Source organism: Vulpes lagopus, chromosome 7 (assembly GCF_018345385.1).
Source record: "Vulpes lagopus strain Blue_001 chromosome 7, ASM1834538v1, whole genome shotgun sequence".
Classification (NCBI taxonomy): Eukaryota; Metazoa; Chordata; class Mammalia; order Carnivora; family Canidae; genus Vulpes; species Vulpes lagopus.
The window spans coordinates 11814387-11833993 of record NC_054830.1 but is presented as its reverse complement, the minus strand read 5'-3'; the positions used below and the strand labels follow the sequence as shown (position 1 = coordinate 11833993).

Sequence of the window (19607 nt, the reverse complement as noted above, 5' to 3'; positions counted from 1 at the left end):
CCAGATTCGACCTCCGCAGCATCTCAGAAAAGACCAGACCTGCTGTGGTAGACCAGGGTTTCTCAAGCTTTGCTGCCTATTGGGGTCCTCTGAGGAGCTTTTAAAAAGCTCAGTGACTGAACCCCACCCCAGGCAGCATCAGTTCATTCTTAATGCTCCCAGGAGGGTCTAACATCCACAAGAGTCTGAGAAACACTGTGGTAGACTAAGTGATGGCCTCCATTCAACCACGTCTCCTGGTGTTCTTGCCCGTGGAGTTCTCTCCCTGACGGGGTTTGGCAATGTGACTTGTGTTGGCCAAGGGGATAGGCTACACAGAGATTCTGAAGGAGGACCTTCTGGCCCCAGGCAAGTCAACACACAAGTGAACTACTCCACATGGCCTAGAACCATCCAGCCTAGCAGTTAACCCACAGAAGAGAAATAATGCTGTTTTAAGTCATTCAGCTTTAGACTGGGTAGGCAGGGAGGTGGAAGATCTATCTTCCAGCATATGGACAATGGCTTTTCACAGCATCCCATCAAGCTCACAAACCCGGCTGCTGGCTCATGGATGGAAAAGGCCACCAAGTGTCTAGCCTTTCTGCTAGACAGTGGGGGAACCTGCCTAAAGAACCACCATTAATGAGAGTACATTACCTCTCGGATGGGCTGCAAGCCATAGGTGGAAAAACAGGTCACCTAATTCTTTCCAAGTTGAGGGTGAACAGTCACTTTGCAGTATGCACATTCTACATGTGCAATAATCCCCAAAAGCAGCATTTCTACTGGTAATCAAATAGCATATAATTAAGACACTCAGACTTCTATTTAATAATTATTTTTTGCTTTATTCTGTGCATACATGACAGCCCCAAACCCAACACTTGGTTTTTCTCTTTTGACTTTACTGCTCTGCCACTACCTAGGTCAACAGTCTTCCTCCCAGTAGTATATATGGTTTGATCCTCATCACGCGGGTATAACACAGGTCCTCAGAGATCAGGGCTCTCCAGCACCAGGACCTCCGTCATCCCCTTTGACTGTACTCTTGGTGCTGGGGCTCTGCCCAGGTCCTGTCACCCCTGAGGTGTCCTTAGGCCAGAAACACCAAGCAGGCTACATGTTCTCTGCCAACTCTGAATAAACGTGGGGACTGCTTAGAGCCTAGGGTGGAGGGTAGTGAGGCAGGCTGTCTGGGTCCATTACAAAGGGATGCTGTGCTTGACTAATGAAGTCTGCCACAGCGATACCCTCTAGACATGTCTGGAATGGGGACTCTAGGGAGAGAGACTGCGTGCCGGGCACAGGCTGCTCAGACAGGGACAAGGTATGTACTATATCCTTGCATTTGGCGATTCTTCTGCTTCCCAGGCTGCATTGTCTCACATACCAGGTGGCTGAGGAGGCATTCTGAAGGCCATGAAGGTTTAAGTGGCTTTCCTAGGCTCTGGAAGGAAGAGAATAAGCCCCAAGCTAAAGGGTGCTTGGGAGGACAGCTCACGCAGGCCCCGCAGGCCCCGTGGGGGGGTCTGTAAGCTCAGGCTGTGCTGGCATTAGCTCCTTATCCTCTGGAGTCCATGCTGGCATTAACTCCTTATCCTCTGGAGTCCGTTTCATCCCGGTAAAGACAGCTAGCTGGATGACTGTCAGAATGAGATGCAACTTGGGGGTAAAGACGCTTTTCTGTATGTGACACAGAAATAACCTTAATGTCTAAATAAACCTGTACAAAATTTCCAGTCCAAATTAAAAAAGTTTACCTTCTATGCTACCAACAAACTGAAATGGAGTAAAAGAACAGTCTTACTTTAATCAAGTTCCAGCAAGAGGGCACACTGCTTTGGAAAGCATCTGTCTCAGCAGAAAACACAAGGGTGTGTGTAAAAGAATGTTTCTAGAAAATACCAAAGGCACCAAACAGAACCTTAACTTTGCCTTCCAATTCCCCTCGATGCCACTGCATACCCTGGGTGGGGAGGCTACTTCGTCCAGCTGACTTTGGGAATGTCATAATGCTCCGTAAGGGTGTCCAAGTGTCTGTTGAAGTCCTGGAGAAGCCAAGAAAAACCGTATCAGCACTGCCTCAGACAGGGCACAAGGGTTGTGTGGTGTTGCCCACCCCCACTTTTCCACTATCCTGCCTCTCCTCAATGAGCCCCCTCCTCCCAAAGCCACCCACCTTTGAACCCTGGGCTCATCCTTAAATGATTCAGAGGGGAGGCGCTGCTTCTATTGAGTACCCCCATCCCCCTGACCCCAACACTCCAATGGCTCCCTCTGCCAGGCTCCTAGCCTCTGGGCCCAACTCGGACCCTACATAGCCTGGTCTTCTGCATGGGCATGTGACTTACCTCCACTCTCTGCTTGTGGGTTTTAGATGCTTTCTTTAGGATCCTTTCCATTTGCTGAAGACAGGAGAGAAATGGAGGTGAGTTCACACACTTGATCCAGCCCAGGCAATATGGGGTGGAAGATGGATGCCCCCACCAACTTAGCTCTCACACCTAGAACGGCTGGAGGTCTCAGGGTATATATCTTTCCCCTCCCTTAATTCTACTCAGACTGGTCTGACAGGGACACTCAACCACAACATATCCCACCAGGAATCCAGGTCGGCTGCCTTTCGGTCAGAGTGGCAAGAAATGTACTAGCGCTGACTTGAGTCGACTCTGCTGGGAGCTTTGTGTGTGCTTTCTACACCCCTGGGCAACTGACTGCATTCCCATTTTGCAGAAAATAAAGTTTCAGATGGGGTTTGAAGAAGGATGAAAAATGAGGAAGGTGAAGGGCTGAACAGATGGTAGGAGCTCAAGGGAGTAGGTGCTGGTGACACGTGACATGAGGGCTACAAGATCCAGATCACTTTGGTAAGTATGATTGTAGAGTATGTATCCTGCACCACCACGACCTGCCTTACTCCTCATGCCCAACACCTGATGGTAGCTAGTGAGAGTTAAGAGCATGGGACGCAGAGCCAGACAAACCTGGGGCTACACCTGGCTCTACATTTACTGACGAGGTGACTATGGCTGACTTTGGTGGTCCCCCCATGACCCATGCTGCCTGGTATGCGTGCCCTAGTGCAGTTCTCTTCCATAATGACTCCGGGCTGGCCCCGTGACTCAGCTTACTTAACAGAATGCAGTGCCTGTGCTGGGCTGAAGCCCTAAGACCCAGCAGCCTTTGGCTTCGTGTTCTTGGGAAGCCAGCCACCATGGAGGAAGTCTGATGACCATACCAGAAAAGAAAGGACCTGGAGGGTGAGATGACACATGGGGGGAGAGGCCACGGGAGGAACGACAAGGCATCTAGACATGTGATGGTGAAGCTATCTTATATGTTCCAGCCCAGTTGGTCGTCCAACCTGAGCTGCCACCTGACTGCAGAGATTCCAAGTGAGGGAAGCAAAAGAACTATCCAGCTGAGCCAAGTCAATCTACAGAAGCATGAGATGACCCTGTCAGCCACCACCTAGCTGTTCCTCCCTGTCCCTCATCTCATTTGCTGCCTCATCTTCCTCTGCGTCCAGCCGGCTCCCATCCCTGCCTCTCTTCCTGCTGCTGTGAGCCCGAGACCTGTGCCTCCTTACAAGAGGCCACACTGACTTGACTAGCTGCCACCAATGCCAGGCCCTCGGTAAGGCTCTGCCTTCCCTCTCCGCCTTCTATGCATCAAGTTCGCAGGGTGTCTTGGGTGCTGTTGCCACCCCTCCTTCACAGAGAGAAAATAAGGACCACTGTGCACAGTGGGTGATGCGGTTGGAGATGCCAAGCCTTAACCCTTCAGGCTGGGGCCCTGCCCCATGGACCCTTCTTCTAAGAGCTGTCCAGCCTTAGCACTCACTGTGCTCAAACATCCTTCCACAAGGGAATCCGAATTTCCCAATCCCGCCTACCTTTGCCCATACTTTCTGGCATCTCTCTCCTGGTTCAAACAAAACCCACAGCACTACTTCCAGTTCTCAATGCCAGCTACAGGTTCATTTGTCTATTCCTCTTGGTAGATCTCCCAGGAGTTCTTTTTTTTTTTTTTTAAGATTATTTATTTATTTATTCATGAGAGACAGAGAGAGGCAGAGGGAGAAGGAGAAGCAGGCTCCATGCAGACAGCCTGATATGGGACTCGATCTCAGGTCTCCAGGATCACACCCTGGGCCAAAGGCGGCACTAAACCACTAAGCCACCAGGGCTGCCCCCAAGACAGCCCTGCATCAGCCCTGCATCTTTCTGCATCTTGTCTCTACTTCTGCCTTTCCCCACCTTCCCTTGGATCCCCTCTAATCAGCCTCTCTTCCTCCTCATTCCAAATGCCAATTAAGAGCTCTTGGGGCTCATAAGACCTCTTGATAGCATGACACTGGTCATCACTTCCTCCTTAAAACACTTTCTCCACTCGGCTCCTAAGGACACACACTTGGTTTTTCTCCTTCCCATGAACCTTTGCAATTTCAGATCCTAGACCTCATCTCTGTCACTGCCTCCCCAGAGGATCTCATCCAGTCCCACAGCAATTCTGGGATATTTGCAAGAGAGGCCAGACCCCTCCTCCAAATTGCAGATTCAGGTATCAAGGTGTCCACAAGAATTCTCCATTTGAATTTCTAACAGCCATTCGAACATTCAAGTGTTCTCTAAAACCAAGGTCTTGATGCCCTGCTTTAGAAACCTGCTTTACCTGCTGTCCTTCCTATTGCAGTAAACAGCACCTTCATTTACCCGTCACTTGCCACCAAAAATCTTGGTCATTCCTCATTTCCTGGCCCACACCCAATCCATCAACAAATCCTGCTGTTCTTGCTGCAAAATCAATCCCAAACCTGGTATCTTTCATTGCTTCCACTGTTACTGTCCTATTCTGAGCTGCTGTTATGCTGCTACACCTGATGGTTACTCTCCCCCACTCCCTCTCTAGGAGTAACATCCCAGCCCAGCCAGGGACTATAACCTCAGGGAAGGAACTTAAGTGCATTCACTTGTTAGATCCTCACCACAAACCTGTTAGGTAAGGACTTCAGCCCCACTTTACAGTCAAAGAAAATGAGATGTGGGAGGTTAACCAACCTGCCCGTTACACCACCACCAAGAAACGGTAGAGACAGAATAGAACCCTCTGTCTTGTCAAAGCCAGTGAGTCTCACCTTTTTCTTTTCTTTTTAATGACTCAATTAAGCCTGAGAGTGATGAGTTAACCCTTCCTGATGTTACTGGACCAAATCACCCAGATGAGGGTTAGGGTTTTTCAGCCTGGACACCTGACATTTTGGGCCAGATCATTTTTGCTATGGGTGTGTGTGTGTGTGTGGGGGGGGTGCTGTCTTCATTACTGTAGGATGCTAAGCAGCATCCCTGGCCCTATCCCACTAGATACCAGTAGCACTACCCCCAACCAACACACCCTGAAGTTTTAATAAACAGCAATGTCTTCAAACACTGCCAAAAATCTTCTCGGGAGTAGATGTAAGGTACAAATACAACCTATATGAGCCTGCCAAAGTCATCATGGAAACAGACTTTGTGAAAACTTATAGCCGGAAGCATGACCATTTAGTATCAACAGCTAACATCAACTGAGCACTGATTTTATGCCAGACTGAGTGCCAAATGCTTTATCTGCATGACTTCATCTGAAGTTCCCATCCCTTTTAGGAGAAAGCACTCTCCGGACCCCTACAGATAGGTAAGTTGAGGCAGAAAGAAGATGAGTCATTAGCCCTGTGTCACCGGGCAAATGAGAAACTGCGCTGGAATCCAAAACCGGTCCCCGGGTCTGGCCTTTCAACGCCAGTTCTAGCTTTCTCCTCTGCCATCCACTCTGGCGGGGGCGCTTCCTGTCCTCGGAGCTCCGCCAACCGCGGACTCAGAGTTAAGGTCTCACTGACCGCTCACTACCGCTCCGAGAGGCCCGGGTCTGACGCCAAGTTCCGAGTCCACCGGCTCTGCCTCTCCATCCACCTCCGGAGACCCAGACCTGCTGCGCGGGGCATCCCCAGCTTCTCCACCCGCCTTACCCGCTTCTCCTGCATCTTCTCGAAGGCCGCCTGGGCCGGGGTTCGCTTGTCCAGGCCTCGCCGCTTCTCCTCCTCGTTCTTTTTGCTCGTTCCCATCGCTTCCAGGAGTTTCGCCTTGTCTTTGTCCTTCTTTTTCTTCTTCCTGGGATGGGAGAAGCGGGGAGAGGAGGTAAGGTGGATCAGGGGGGCAAGAGCTCGAGGACTCTAGATGAGGCTTAAGGGGGCAGAAGACAAGGTTTTGCAGTACTCTCGGGGACTCACCGCTTGGTCACACCGAGCTCTGCGACGCCTTTTAGTTTCAGGGGCCCCTTCTGAACCTGCTCGTAAGCCGCCATGATGCTTGCTTTTCCGTAGGTAAACGGCCACACTTCCGGTTTGAGTGCCCTATTTGCATCCGAATGCCCGCCTCACTTCGTCTTGATTGGTTGAGCTAGGGGTTGCGCCTGCGCTCTTGGCATCTGGCTCCACACTTTCCGGTTGTGGAGTCTGACTGGACCTCATCCTTTGCATCCGGTCTCCTGCCACACTTCCGGCTTTGACGTACACTTCCGGTTTCTCTGTGCTTGGGCCGCCTGGATCTGCAAAGCTGTTTTGGAAGTTCTACAATTTCTTTCTTTCTTCTTCTTCTTTTTTAAAGATGTATTTATTTATTTGAAAGAGGGAGTGCACTCTAGTAGCGAAAGGGGGAGAGGGAAAGGCAGAATCTCAAGGGCACTCCTCGCTTTGCGTGCAGCCCACTTTGGGCCTCCATCCCAGGACCTGAGCTGAAATCCGGAGTCCCATATGCAATGGAAATCCCCATTTCCTAAAACACAGTGTTCTCTTGCGTATTTTGTGTGCACTTGGATGTTCTGTTCTATTTTACTGCTGTATTTTGAGAGTTGGGTTTTTTGTTTGTTTCAGTTTTTTTTGTTGTTGTTTTTTTGTTTTTTTGTAATCTCTACACCCATTGTGGGGCTTGAACTCACAATCCCAAGATCAAGAGCGTGTTCTACTGACTGAGCCAACTAGGCCTGCTGGAGAGTTTAATAGATAACCTAATTTTGTAAACCTCATCAGTACTTACTAGGTTTTTTTTTTTTTTTTTTTCCAATTTTGATGAATGATAGTATTATTCTGTGAAATGGATGTCAATTGCGTTTGAAAGAAATTTTTTTTTTTCCGGGATTGTTTTTTTTATTTTTTATTTTTTATTTTTTATTTTTTATTTTTTTTATGATAGTCACAGAGAGACAGAGAGAGAGGCAGAGACATAGGCAGAGGGAGAAACAGGCTCCATGCACTGGGAGCCTGACGTGGGATTCGATCCCGGGTCTCCAGGATCGCGCCCTGGGCCAAAGGCAAGCGCCAAACCACTGCGCCACCCAGGGATCCCTGAAAGAAATTTTTAAAAATACATTCTATGGAGTATAATTTATAAGCAGTAAAATGCATTCGTTTTAATTGTATCCTTTGATGAATATCATCATGTTTACACACCCATGTATTCATCTCCACAATCAATATCTAGAACATTCCACCACCACAAAGTCCCTTGTTACTCTTCCCACTTAACCCCCTAAGCCCATCATTCTCCCCAGGCAACTCCAAATCTATTTTCTCTCACTATAGATTAGATTTGTCTCCTGTAAAATTTTCACATACATGGCTTTATAAATGTTCTTTTGAGCTAGAGTTCTTTTTTTAAAAAAAAAAGATGTTACCTATTTATTCATGAGAGATACAGAGACATAGGCAGAGGGAGAAGCAGGTTCCCTGCAGGGAGCCCAGTGTGGGACTCCATTGTATAAATATATTAGATTTTTAAAAAAATCCACTCACCTGTGGTTGGACACCTGAGTTGTTTCCAGTTTGGATCCCTAATGAATGGAGATGCTGTGAACATCAGTATATAAGTCTTTGAATAAACACAGGTTTCGTTCTCTTGGGCTTACTCCTGATGCCTGCATTACTTGAAGTAGAATAGTAGCAAGGTTTGGTTTTTCTCATTATAAAATGTTGAGTCTCAGTCACTCTATTTTGAAGGTTTGATAAGAGAAAATAGTTGCATAGGATGTACTGAAACAGAGGGAGAAGCTGACTGGAAGCCCACTGAGTGGGAAGCCCAACATGGGGCTCAATTCCAAGACCGACCGTGAGATCATGACCTGAGCCAAAGGCAGATGCTTAACCAACTGAGCCACCCAAATGCCCCAAAACATTTCTATTTTTTGTTTCCTTCTATCATTTTAAGCATTTTATTTCCTTTTTTTTTTTTAAGCATTATAGTTCTCAGTGTGGGTCATCTTCCTCAGGGTCTGGGTGAAAATGCTGTCAGGCCCTATAGCTTTTCTCTCATTTTTTATGTGATATATAGTACTATTGTCACTTTATGTAGTACATGGGTCTCAATTCAATATATGGAAGGTCTGGACCTTGATTTGGTAGGAATAGTCTCGACTTTTCCTTAGCTGGGATATACACATTAAAAAAAAAATGAGGCAACAGGCCTAAAATGCCTTATACTAATCCCCACGTTACCGAACAGAGACTTAACTTCATTACAGTTTTGGCTCTTCAGAAATGAAATCTTAAACCAGTCATCCAGGAATTCTCTGATCAGCACTGGGTAGGTTCTCTGCTGGACAGATCCCTGCTATCCCATAAAGGAAAGTAACCTTGCAATAAACAAAAGGGTAAAATACACAAAACATAAAATTTACCATTGTAACCACTTTAAAGTGTGCAACTCATTGGCAATAAATACATTCACAATGTTGTGCGTCTATTTATTTTTATCTAATTACAAAAGATATACAAACATTAATTTTTTCCATTTGTTTTTTTGTTTTTTTATAATAAATTTATTTTTTATTGGTGTTCAATTTGCCAACTTACAGAATAACACCCAGTGCTCATCCCGTCAAGTGCCCCCCTCAGTGCCCGTCACCCATTCACCCCCACCCCCCGCCCTCCTCCCCTTCCACCACCCCTAGTTCGTTTCCCAGAGTTAGGAGTCTTTATGTTCTGTCTCCCTTTCTGATATTTCCCACACATTTCTTCTCCCTTCCCTTATATTCCCTTTCACTATTATTTATATTCCCCAAATGAATGAGAACATATAATGTTTGTCCTTCTCCGATTGACTTACTTCACTCAGCATAATACCCTCCAGTTCCAACCACGTTGAAGCAAATGGTGGGTATTTGTCGTTTCTAATTGCTGAGTAATATTCCATTGTATACATAAACCACATCTTCTTTATCCATTCATCTTTCGATGGACACCGAGGCTCCTTCCACAGTTTGGCTATTGTGGACATTGCTGCTATAAACATCGGGATGCAGGTGTCCTGGCGCTTCATTGCATCTGTATCTTTGGGGTAAAACCCCAACAGTGCAATTTCTGGGTCATAAGGCAGGTGTCTATTTTTATTTTATTTTATTTTATTTTTTTTAGGTTTATTTTTTAACTCTTTGAGGAACCTCCACACAGTTTTCCAGAGTGGCTGCACCATTTCACATTCCCACCAACAGTGCAGGAGGGTTCCCTTTTCTCCGCATCCTCTCCAACATTTGTGGTTTCCTGCCTTGTTAATTTTCCCCATTCTCACTGGTGTGAGGTGGTATCTCATTGTGGTTTTGATTTCTATTTCCCTGATGGCAAGTGATGCAGAGCATTTTCTCATGTGCATGTTGGCCATGTCTATGTCTTCCTCTGTGAGATTTCTCTTCATGTCTTTTGCCCATTTCATTATTGGATTGTTTGTTTCTTTGGTGTTGAGTTTAATAAGCTCTTTATAGATCTTGGAAACTAGCCCTTTATCTGATATGTCATTTGCAAATATCTTCTCCCATTCTGTAGGTTGTCTTTTAGTTTTGTTGACTGTATCCTTTGCTGTGCAAAAGCTTCTTATCTTGATGAAGTCCCAATAGTTCATTTTTGCTTTTGTTTCTTTTGCCTTCGTGGATGTATCTTGCAAGAAGTTACTGTGGCCGAGTTCAAAAAGGATGTTGCCTGTGTTCTCCTCTAGGATTTTGATGGAATATTGTCTCACATTTAGATCTTTCATCCATTTTGAGTTTATCTTTGTGTATGGTGCAAGAGAGTGGTCTAGTTTCATTCTTCTGCATGTGGATGTCCAATTTTCCCAGCACCATTCATTGAAGAGACTGTCTTTCTTCCAGTGGATAGTCTTTCCTCCTTTATCGAATATTAGTTGACCATAAAGTTCAGGGTCCACTTCTGGGTTCTCTATTCTGTTCCATTGATCTATGTGTGTGTTTTTGTGCCAGCACCACACTGTCTTGATGACCACAGCTTTGTAGTACAGCCTGAAATCTGGCATGGTGATGCCCCCAGCTATGGTTTTCTTTTTTAAAATTCCCCTGGCTATTCGGGGTCTTTTCTGATGCCACACAAATCTTAAAATAATTTGTTCTAACTCTCTGAAGAAAGTCCATGGTATTTTGATAGGGATTGCATTAAACGTGTAAATTGCCCTGGGTAACATTGACATTTTTACAATATTAATTCTGCCAGTCCATGAGCATGGAATATTTTTCCATCTCTTTGTGTCTTCCTCAATTTCTTTCAGAAGTGTTCTCTAGTTTTTAGGGTATAGATGCTTTACCTCTTTGGTTAGGTTTATTCCTAGGTATCTTATGCTTTTGGGTGCAATTGTAAATGGGATTGACTCCTTAATTTCTCTTTCTTCAGTCTCATTGTTAGTGTATAGAAATGCCACTGATTTCTGGGCATTGATTTTGTATCCTGCCACGCTGCCAAATTGCTGTATGAGTTCTAGGAATCTTGGGGTGGAGGCTTTTGGGTTTTCTATGTAGAGTATTATGTCATTGGCGAAGAGGGAGAGTTTGACTTCTTCTTTGCCAACTTGAATGCCTTTAATGTCTTTTTGTTGTCTGATTGCTGAGGCGAGGACTTCCAGTACTATGTTGAATAGCAGTGGTGAGAGTGGACATCCCTGTCTTGTTCCTGATCTTAGGGGAAAGGCTCCCAGTGCTTCCCCATTGAGAATGATATTTGCTGTGGGCTCTTCGTAGATGGCTTTTAAGATGTTGAGGAATGTTCCCTCTATCCCAACACTCTGAAGGGTTTTGATCAGGAATGGATGCTGTATTTTGTCAAATGCTTTCTCTGCATCTAATGAGAGGATCATATGGTTCTTGGTTTTTCTCTTGTTGATATGATGAATCACATTGATTGTTTTATGGGTGTTGAACCAGCCTTGTGTCCCAGGGATAAATCCTACTTGGTCATGGTGAATAATTTTCTTAATGTACTGTTGGATCCTATTGGCTAGTATCTTGTTGAGAATTGCAAACATTAATTGCAGAATGTGTCATTGGAAAAGTACTGAGAAGCCCAAAGCAAACAGTAATCACTCCCACCCAGAAATAATATATTGTAGTTTTGATTTGGGATCTGATTCTCTATTTCTAATTGATTTCTATTACTATCTGTAATTTTAAAAATAAAATGAGATTTGGGACAACTGGATGGCTCAGTCCATTAGGCATCCGACTCCTAATTTCGGCTCTGGTTATGATCTCAAGGCATGGGATGGAGCCTTGAATTGGGCTCCCTGCTGAGCATGGTCTGCTTGGGATTCTCTCTCTCCCTCTCCCTCTGTCCCTCCTCTCTTGCTCTCAAATAAATAAATAAATAAATAAATAAATAAATAAATTTTAAGAATGGGATTTTATTCTATACTTGCTTTATTACTGAACTTCTCCCCATCCGAATATGCTTTTGTATGTTGAGTTAATGCTGAGAGAAACAGAAAAGAACCTCCAAATTTCCATAATCCATTGCTAACATTAAATATATGTATATACATACGCGCAGGCCTGTGTGAGAAAACCGCACAGTACAAAAAAAGTTAAAAGAAAACAAAAAAGTAGAAACTTCCCTTCTCACCTCTTTTCAGAATGATTAACAATTTCATTTGTGTATTTTTCAGCACGAAAGTGTGTATGCTAACATTTGTACATCTGCGCAATGTTCTTTTATTTCTGTCCTCAGTTTTCATTTAGCAAAATGTCTTTTTTTCAGATTTTTATTTATTTATTTGAGAGACAGATAGTGAGAGTGAGCATGAGTGGGGCTGGAGGGCCAGAGGGAGAGGGAGAAGCAGACTCCCCGCTGAGCAGGGAGCCTGACATGGGACTCAATCCCAAGACTCTGGGATCAGGACCCAAGCCAAGGGCAGACACTTAACTGACTGAGCCACCCAGAAGTTCCAGCAAAATGTCTTTTTTTTTTTTTTAAGATTTAAAAAATTTATTTTGGAGAGAGAGAAAGTGCACGCTCAAGTGGGGGGAGGGACAGAGGAGAGAGAGAACTCTCCAGCAGACTCCGCGCTAAACCGGGAGCTTGACGTGGGCTCTGTCATTATCAAAACGTCTTGAAGCTCTTCACAAGGCCCCGGTTGCCTCCACTCACCTTCCTCAAACGCTGGATGTCCTGTGGCTGAGTGAGGCACTCCCTAACCAAAGCCCATCTACATGCCCACAAATCTCAGGTCACTTCTGCAAGTGGCCTGAATCTGTAGTAGTGCAATTTCTGGGCTCAAGATTATATACATTTGTGCATTTTAATTTAGACTGCTAATGCCCAAATTGTGCCAAAGACTTGAAGGATTGTAGAAGCTCTAGAGAAGCAAGCATCTCCCTGACTCAGGCCAGAGGGCTGGGTGCCTGACATTTCCACTTCTGCCTGAAGGGGGCAGCAAGCGACTGCTCAATTCTCCAGCTCGCCGGCTCAACCCTTAGCGTCCAGAGAGAATGGGTTTCCTGGTGCTACCGGTCAGGGCAGGGTTGCTGATGGGGTGATCCTTGACAGAATCAGCTCCTCAGGGATGAATAGGACAGACTCAGCGGGGGAAAGCTCTTCTTCTCCAGCCCACCTAGCAGGTTTGAAGCTCCTCTCTGGCACTTCCAGGGCTGTGTGCCCTGCAAGAAGTAGCTTGACCTCTCTGACCTTCTCTTTCCACCTTTATAAAGTGCTGCTGCTGCTAACAACAGCTAATGCTTTATATGGACTTACATGGGTCATTTATTCGCACAGCCACCCTGTCACACGAACCATCCTGATTTTACAGGTAGGGAAACTGAGGCACAAACTGTAATCCGACCTATGCCAAGTGTTCCATCCTTGCTTATGTCACATGACCTGAGGCCATCCATTGTATCACTATTTTATAAACCTCTATGACAGCATTTTTCAACTTTTTTTTCATTATCATCTCTTAAAGAGAACAGCCCCTTAAGAGAACTTAATTAAATTTAAGGAGAAAGGTTAAATCTCAATTAATAAATTTGTGTCAAGAAGGATGAGCTTTGGAGGGCCACAAACCATTGAAATATCTAAGGTTTTTTCATCTTCTCCCCACCCACCCCTGAACCATTTTTCACCACCTTAGGAGCAATACTGCCCGCATTGATAATTTATGTTCTAAGGGAGGAATTGTGCCAAATTCCTGTGCTTTTGCTTACTTAAGTTTTTAACTTTATATCCACTTAAAGACTCTTGAGCTTTAAATAGACAGAGATTTTTATTGTATACTACTCTTTGGTATACATACAAAGAAAATACAATAACTCAGTAGGGTTTTCTAAACATCTTCATACACAGAGAATACACATACTCATAGAAATCACTTTCCAACTATAAGTGTTGATAACATCCCTCTCTGTGCCATAGAGGACCCTGATAAGGAGCATTTCTTTAAGACAATTTGCATTATTTCCAAAGAATAGAGTATGGAAAGGGAAAACAGTTACCAGAGGGTGGAAATACAGGGCAAACACTGCCTTACTCAAGAGTTCAAGGTCAACATTGTTGGTGACTTCAGGTAGCTATCAAGTAACCGCAGGTATGATGCGATGAGGACTTCTGAGGTCTTCCCCCCTCCCTCAAAAAACCCAAAACTCCATTTCAGTCATGAGAAAACACCAGACATATCAAGTTGAGGGACATTCTACAAAGTACCTAGCTGGCACTCTTCAGGACTATCAAGGTTATGGAAAAAAAAAAAAGAAGACCAAAAAATCAAAATCAAATAAAACAAAACAGACTTAAGATCAGGAGTCTAAGATCCTAAATGCAATGTGGGGTCCTGACAGAAAAAGGGACATTACTGCATGTATACACCTATGCTCATAGCAGCGTTGTTCGTAATACCCAAAAGGTGGAAAGACACCGAATGTCCATTGATGGATGAATGAATGAACAAAGTGTGATCTATCCATATAACGGAATATTAATCTTAAAAAGGAAAGAAATTCTGACACACGCTACAAAGTGGATGAATCGGAAAGATGCTGAGTGAAAGAAGCCAGACACAAAAGGACAAACAAATGCTGTATGATTCCAATTACATGTGGTTTCCAAATTCACAGAAACAGAAAGTAGGATGATGAGTTCCAGGAACTGGCGGGGAGGGGAGGATGGGGAGTTGCTTAATGGGGACAGAGTTCCAGTTCTACAAGATGAAAAGAGTTCTGGGGACAGATGGTGGTGACAGCTGCGCAACACTGTGAATGTATTTCATAGCACTGAGCTGTACACTTAAAAATGGCCAGAATGGTAAATATTATGGTAAAAATTTTACCACAATAGAAAATTTAAAAACAACAGGGAAATGATAGAGATCCCGTGTGCCCTTTTGCCAGTTTCCCTCAATTGTAACATCTTCCAAACTCTAGTGCAATGTCACAACTAGGATATTGGCATAGCTACAGGCAATACACAGATCAGTCAGTCCGTTATCTCCAAGATCCCTCTTGATGCACTTGATCCACACTCATCCCCCAACCCCATCCCCACACACTGGCAGCCAGCAAGCTGTTCTCATTCCTATAATTTAGTCATTTTAAGAACACTGTAAATGGAATCACACAGTTTGTAACATTTTAGCATTGGCTTTTCCCCCTTCCACTGAGCATAATACCCCAGAGATTCATCCAGGTTGTCAGATGTCAGAACCTTTTATTGCTGCGTAGTGTTGCGCGGTATGGATGGACCAGTTTGTTTAACCATTCATCTGTTGAAAGATAGATGGGTTGTTTCCTGTTTGGGGGCTATTATGAATAAAACATCCATTATAGGTTTTTGTGTGAGCATAAGTTTTCATTTCTCTGGGATTGCCCAAGAGCGCAAGTGCTGGGTCTTATGGTGGTTATGTTTTTGGGTTTTTTTATTGTATTTTATTGTAAGAGCACTCAACATGAGATATAACCTCTTCACAGATTTTTAAGTGTACAATGCATTATTGTTGGCTACGGACATAATGTCCAGTGGATCTCTAGAGCTTATTCATCTTGCTTGACGAATCTTGCTTCATGCCTGCTGACTAGGAAACCCTATTCCCACTTCCTCCCAGCCTCTGCAAACCACCATTCCACTTTCTCCTCATAGAAGTGGAATCCTACAGTATTTGTCTTTCTGTGACTGGTTTATTTCACTGAGCAAATGCGCCCAGAGGTCATTCACGTTGTGACATATTGCAGAATTTCTTTCTTTTTAAAGGTTCAGTAATATTCCTTGTGCATGTAAGCCATATTTTCTTCATCCTTTCATCCATCCATGGACATTCAGGTCGTTTCCATAGCTTGGCGATTGTGAATAATGCTGCGATGAGCATAAGAGTGTTAATATCTCTTTTGAGATCCTGATTTCAATTCATTTGGATGTATACTGGACCCTATGGGAGATCTATTTTTAATTTTTCTAGGCACTTCCATGCTGGTTTCCATAGTGGGTGCACCATTTTGCCTTCCCACTCACAGTGCACAGGGTTGCCATTTCTCTACATCCTCACCAACACCTGATGGCTTTTGTTTTTTTAATAGCCATCCTGATAGTGATATCTCATTGTTGTTTTGATTTGTTTTCCCCTGATGATTATTAAAATTCTGTATTGTCATTATGATTCTGAGTTCTATGTCCTATATTACAAGGGGATATGGTTGCTTATTATTTATCATAGTAAAGTTGGAATTTATCCATACAAAGATAAAATTAATTTACTTATACCATGAAAAAATGATTTCTTGAAAATGCAAAAAGGAAAAAAAATCCCATTGTTGGAGTTAGGTGTTGGAAAGGCAGCTCCGGTGGCTGACCAACATGAGCAGCAGCTTACTAGTTGACATTATTGCTTGTTGAGCTCCAACACAGCACCAGCTGCCTTGCCCTCTTCCAATGGTGTCAAACTTACCCCAGCCTCAGGGCCTTTGCACTTGCTCTTCCCCCTGCCAGGACTCTCTTCCCACTCACTACTCCCTCACTTCCCTCCAGTCACTACTCAAATATCACTTCTTCAGGGGAACTTTCCCTTCCCAATCTATTTAACCCAACTTCTTCTCTCTATCCCTACCCTGTTTTATTTTTCTTCCTGGAACTTAGCACTTCTGATTAATGTATTTACCTGGTTGCTTGCCCACCGGAATGTGGGCTCATTGAGAGCAATGCTTTTGTATTATCAGGACGTAAGGCAGTGCCTGGCACACACTAGGTGCTCAATAACTAATCGTTGATGGGCACAGGTTGGGGGCACATAAGCAAATCACAGGGTGTCTGATGGGGTCAGGCATAGCAATCAGGACTTCAACCAGGAGGCACTAGGGGGTAAGATGTTTGCTAATTAGTTTTCTTAATTGTCTTCATTTTGCAAAAATGCATTTACATGCAAAAAACTCACCCTTTTTGGTGTTTAGTTCTATGAGTTTTGACAAATGAATACAGCTATGTAACCAACGCTACAATCAAATTATAAGACAGTTTCATCACCCCTAAGATTCCCTTGCTCCCCATCTGCAGCCCCTGGCAACCATTGATCTGTTTACTGTCCCTACAGTTTTGTCCTCTTGAGTATGTCATATAAATGGAATCATCCAGTAGGTAGTCTCTTGAGTCTGGCTTCTTTCAGTTAGCATGATGCATTTGGGGTTCAGTCCTTTTATGTATATCAGTAGTTCATTCTGTTTTATGGCTGAGTAGTAAGTAGTCTATTGTATGGATGGAACTCGGTTTGTTTAACCATTCCCCAGGTGAAGAACATTTGTGTTGTTTCCAGTTTTTAGTAATTATGCATAAAGCTGCAGTCATTCTTTATGGACAAATATTTTTAAAAACTGAGATATGGGGCCCCTGGGTAGCTCAGCAGTTAAGTGTCTGGATCAGGTCGTGATCCCGGGATCCCGGGATTGAGTCCTGCATCGGGCTCCCCACAGAGAGCCTGCTTCTTTCTCTGTCTGTGTCTCTGCCTCTCTCTCTGTGTCTCTCATGAACAAATAAAAAATCTTTAAAAAAATAAATAAATAAAACTGAGATATAATTCACAAATCAAGAAAGTCACCCTTTAGAATGCACAGCTCAGCGAGACTTATCACCTTCACAGAGTTTTGTAACCATCACCACTATCTAGTTCCAGAACATTTTTATCACCCCAGAAGGAAACCCCCATCCCCATGAGCAGTCACTCTCTGTCCCCATCCCCCGGCCCCTAGCAACTACTCATCTGCTCACTGTCTCTATGGATTTGTCTATTCTGTAAGTTTCATATACATGGAACCACACACTGCATGGCCTTTTGTGTCTGACTTCTTTCATTCTGCATGATGTTTTCAATTCTCATCCACATTGTGGCATGTATCAGGAGTTCATTCCTTTCTCTTTTTTTTTGAGATTTTATTTTATTTATTTATGAGAAACACACAGAGAGAGGCAGAGACATAGGCAGAGGGAGAAGGAGGCTGCCTGCAGAGAGCCCAATACGGGACTCGATCCCAGGACCCTGGGATCATGACCTGAGCCAAAAGCAAGAAGCTCAAACACTGAGCCACTCAGGTGCCCTGACTTCATTCCTCTTTATGACTGAATAATATTCCATTGTATGAATGGACCACAATCATTTGGGTAGTTTCTACTTTGGAGGCTATTATGAATAATGTTGCTATGAACATTCACATACAAGTCTTTATGTGGACATATATTTGCAGTTATGTTCAGCTTGGAGTGAAATTGCTGGTCATATGGTAACTCTATGCTTAATCTTAAAAAAAAAAAAAAAAAAAGATTTTGGGCACCTGAGTGGCTCAGTGGTTTAGCGCCGCCTTCAGCCCAGGGCCTGATCCTGGAGACCCGGGATCAAGTCCCACATTGGGCTCCCTGCATGAAGCCTGCTTCTCCCTCTGCCTGTGTCTCTGCCTCTGTCTCTCTCTCTCTGTGTATTCTCATGAATAAATAAATAAAATCTTTTAAATATATTTTATTTATTTAATTATGAGAGACACACAGAGAGAAGCAGAGACATAGGCAGGGGGAGAAGCAGGCTCCTCGCAGGAAGCCTGATGCAAGATTTGATCCCGGAACCCCAAGATTATGCTCTGAGCTGAAGGCAGACACTCAACAGCTGAGCCACCTAGGTGTCCCTATGTTTAACCTTTTAAAGAACTGCCAAACTGCTTTCCAAAGCAGCTGCACCATCTTAACATTCCCACAAGTGGTGTATGAGGGTTCCAGTATCTCCACATCCTGGCCAACACTTGCTATTGTCTGTCTTTTTGTTGTTGTTGTTGTTGTTGTTATAGGCATCCTGGTGGGTGTGAAGTAATATCTCATTGTAGTTTTGATTTGCATTTCCCTAATGACTAATGATGTTAAGCATCTTTTCAGATACTTATTTGCCATTTGTATATTTTCTTTGGAGACATGTCTACTCAAATCCCTTACCTGTTCTGTTTTGTTTTAATAGACTTTATTTTTAGAGCAATTTTAGTTCACAACAAAATGGAGCAGAAGGTACAGAGATTTCCCATGTGCTTTCTGTCCCCCCCCATACACACCCACAGCCTCCCCCATTACCAACATCCCCCACAAGACTAGTGCATTTGTTACATGGGATGAATTTACATTGATGCATCATATCATCTAAAGTTTACATTAAGGTTCACTATTGGTATTCTGTCTTCCATGGTTTTGGACAAATGTATAATGCATGTATCCACCATTACAGTATCATACAGAGTAGATTCACTGCCAAAGGGACATCTGGGTGGCTCAGTTGGTTAAGCATCTGACTCTTGATCTCACCTTAGGCCTTGATCTCAGGATCATGAGTTCAACCCTCGCATTGGGCTCCATGCTGGGTGTGGAGCTTATTTAAAAAAAAAAATCACTGCCATAAAAATCCTGTGTTCCATCTATTCATCCCCCCTCCCAAATCTTTGCCCATTTTTAAAAATTTGTGCGATTTGTCTTTTTATTGTAGTCTCATTAGAGTTCATTATATATTCTACAGATCAGTCCCTTATCAGATATATGATTTGCAAGTGTTTTCTTCATGCTGTGGGCATGTACATGTTTTTGTGTGCCCATAGATTTTTTCATTTTCCTTGGGTAACTACTCGGGAGTGGGATGGCTGAGTCATGTGGTAAGTATATGTTTAACTATAGAAAAGTTCTGATCCATTTTCCAGAGTGGCTAAACTATTTTGCATCACCATCAGCAATTAATGAAAGTTCTAGTTGCCCCACATCCTCTCCAACACTTGATATTGTCAGTTTTTTTTAAAGAAATCATCCTAAAGGGGTGTTTGAAGCTTGATCATAG

At 43.8% G+C, this 19607-nt stretch overlaps 1 protein-coding gene across 1 annotated transcript; it reads right to left on the bottom strand.

Moving 5' to 3' along the window:
- Window positions 1-809: 809 nt before the first annotated feature.
- FAM32A (family with sequence similarity 32 member A) lies at window positions 810-6367 on the bottom strand. The gene is made up of 4 exons (XM_041764441.1): window positions 6251-6367; window positions 5990-6131; window positions 2334-2387; window positions 810-2030 (listed from the first exon to the last, which is right to left on the bottom strand). The coding sequence occupies exons 1-4, from the start codon at window positions 6322-6324 to the stop codon at window positions 1962-1964; spliced, it is 339 nt and encodes a 112-aa protein (XP_041620375.1). The 5' UTR covers window positions 6325-6367; the 3' UTR covers window positions 810-1961.
- Between the last annotated feature and the right edge of the window lie 13240 nt (window positions 6368-19607).